We start from the raw sequence: 2,879 nt of genomic DNA on the forward strand, positions 1-2,879 counted from the left end.
ATATATATACTGTAAAAAAAAGTAAAAATCTACGAACTTTCATTTGCGAGAAATACGCATGTTAGCACACCTTTATAATTTTTTTTTGTGTTAAGGTAGAATTAGCAGAATTTTATTTAAACTGTAACCCATCTCGCAAAGAGAAGCTCTTTATGAAGTTCTATGTGAGGCAGGAACGCAAAAATGTCTTATTTATTTGCATTAGCAATAATTATAATTATAATAATTAAAATGGCCCGTAAAAGTAAAAAGCTAAGGACGTAAAATAAAGTTATTCAGATGCAGTTTGTCGCAGAGAAAACACATCGGTGTGTTTCTGCATTGGAATAAAGAAGCTAAGGGAATGCAAAGAGGCGGGGATTCTGTAATTAAAAAAACACGCGAATGCTTTGATGGTTAATCCTGTTTAKAACCTAACTAATACACCATAAACACAGCGTTTATGGGTTATATCAAAGCACGAATTCATTTGGAATAAGAAAGTTCTGCGTGTACTCCGAGATATTCACCCGTCTTGTTATTTATTTTAAAAAAAATAAAATTCACACGTGGCCACAAAATATTAAAAATGTACATATTTTTTTAAATTACAAAAATCCCCAAATTGCTTTTGCAAGATTCATAAACGTTACTCACATGTAGCAATCCAATAGTTTTTAATAAAATGTCATAATTTTGTGGAACTCAGGTAAATATAGTTTGCTTCATATTTGCCTAAGAATTAAAAGTACATTTACAAGAAAAGAAGAAGAATAAAAAACAAACAAACAAACAAGAAAAAGCTCTTTTAACATCTAAACACAGACACAGACCTTTTGGAAAAAATGACGTATTGTCATACGCACCTCATAAAACATTTATTGATGCATTATTGCTCTGTCTTGAATGAATACAGTAATTTCAGCCACTGCTATTTCCTCCTTTAGCATGGAAAAACGAAACCAAGCCGTAATATAATAGAGTTCAACATAATGTACTTTTCCTTGCCAAATATTAACAATGCATACACCGCATTGTGAACGGAAACGGCGTCTGCTACTTTACAGCGTGTTATTACATCTCTTTTACGAGGACTTTGTAAGTCTATAAAGAGCTTTACAGGCATTCAGGGTATGTCGGGGCGATATTAGAAGAGTATTCTTAGACATATAAGGGACAATTCATATTCATCTTACATTTAGATTCTTTAATGTCTGATTTCTTAGAATACATATGTTGATTTCCATCGCATTTTTTTTACTTTATTTTTATGATTTCCTACAATGAAAATCTAAATTAAACCTGATGAAAAAAGGGGGAGGATTTATTCACTGGCTGTATTGGTAAATATGACCACGTGATCCATGCAACCAATCCCTGTAAGAAGCAGGCCAGCAAAAATACTATGATTGTTCATAGAGGGAAGCTTCCCGTTAACAGCGCAGCCCTTTTTATATGAGTAAGGAAGGGATGGAAAAATGTCTTCCAGCGGCGCTCTCAGTAACTGCTTTGTGGACGCTATGATGGGGCAGGAGCCGGAGGAGATGTACGGAGCTCGCTTCATCCAGCCGCCGCACACCATGACCCCGAGGCCGCCGCCAGGTGCCGGGGACAGCGCCGACTTCTCCTCCTGCAGCTTTTCACCTAAATCCGCCGTTTTCACCCCGTCCTGGTCCTCGATGCACCCTCAGGGACTTTATCACCCCTACGTCCACCATCACCACCACCAGTCCCATCTGCCCGCATCGGACAGCAGATACGTCGGCGTGCGCTCCTGGATGGACCCCATCTCCAACCACGTTTCCTTCGCCGGGTTCCACTCCTCCGGCAGCAGACCGTACGGGACTAAGCCGGAGCTCCTCCTGCCCGGGAAGCCTACAGGCGGGGACCCGCTGGAGGAAACTGACGCTGGGACCGGAGCCGAGGCTCGACCCGTGACCGCGGAGTTCTCCTGTGGAGCTGCGGAGTGTCCGGAAAAGGCGAGCAGGGAGCAGAGTGGGAGCGAGGCTTCGAGTCATGGCGATCCCAAAGACGAAAAGCCACAACAACTTGACCCAAGTAAGTTTAAGAAAAAAAAAATAGAAATAGCTGGTGCTGATTTACAACTAGGAGAACTGGATGAGCTGGGTGTGTAAAACTGGAGGTTTTACTAACCTATAAAAGTGTCTGGGACTATACTGAGGCTGCGTATGGGGGTGGGGGGAAGCCGCCCTGAAAAGGTTATTGCAGGGAACTCTGGTCTTTTTCATGCAATAAAGTCACCCAAATATGATGCGTTAATTCAGCAACAATCTTCTCAGGAAGATGAAATTAATCTAATCCAATCACACCTAATTTTTTGTATATAATATCTACCTGTATTCCGCTTTTTATTTTATTTTATTTCCACACTCWGGCCACATCACAAATCCGCTATTTAAGAACTCAAGCCACATTCGAGATCACCTCATGTTGTATCTCCTTTTCTAGATAACCCTGCTGCCAACTGGATCCACGCCCGCTCGACGAGAAAGAAACGCTGCCCCTACACCAAATATCAGACTTTAGAGCTGGAGAAGGAGTTTCTCTACAACATGTATCTGACAAGGGACCGGCGCTACGAGGTGGCTCGCATACTCAGTTTAACGGAGAGACAAGTGAAGATCTGGTTCCAAAACCGGAGGATGAAGATGAAGAAGATGAACAGAGAGAGAAGCGGCAAGGAGGTCATTTAAACTCTGCTGTTGTTTTTTGTTTTTTTTTTCTGTGGCAAAAAGAAAACCCATCTGAACTATCTCACAGTTATTTTGTGCAGCCATTTTTCAAATGGGCCTTTGATTGTAAGTGACAGCATCATCGGACACACATGCATCACATATGAGGAATTTGTCCTGGTGAGATCCAGCGCCGGATAACTTCAA

At 41.5% G+C, this 2,879-nt stretch overlaps 1 protein-coding gene across 1 annotated transcript; it reads left to right on the forward strand.

Annotated features, from left to right (window-relative positions):
• The first annotated feature begins 818 nt into the window (after nucleotides 1–818).
• hoxd9a (homeobox D9a) lies at nucleotides 819–2,873 on the forward strand. Its single transcript, XM_008398901.2, has 2 exons — nucleotides 819–2,037; nucleotides 2,449–2,873. Exons 1-2 carry the CDS (start codon nucleotides 1,458–1,460, stop codon nucleotides 2,691–2,693), a joined length of 825 nt encoding a protein of 274 aa, XP_008397123.1. The 5' UTR covers nucleotides 819–1,457; the 3' UTR covers nucleotides 2,694–2,873.
• The last annotated feature ends 6 nt before the right edge of the window (nucleotides 2,874–2,879 follow it).

Source organism: Poecilia reticulata, linkage group LG2, assembly GCF_000633615.1.
Source record: "Poecilia reticulata strain Guanapo linkage group LG2, Guppy_female_1.0+MT, whole genome shotgun sequence".
In the NCBI taxonomy this organism is placed as follows: Eukaryota; Metazoa; Chordata; class Actinopteri; order Cyprinodontiformes; family Poeciliidae; genus Poecilia; species Poecilia reticulata.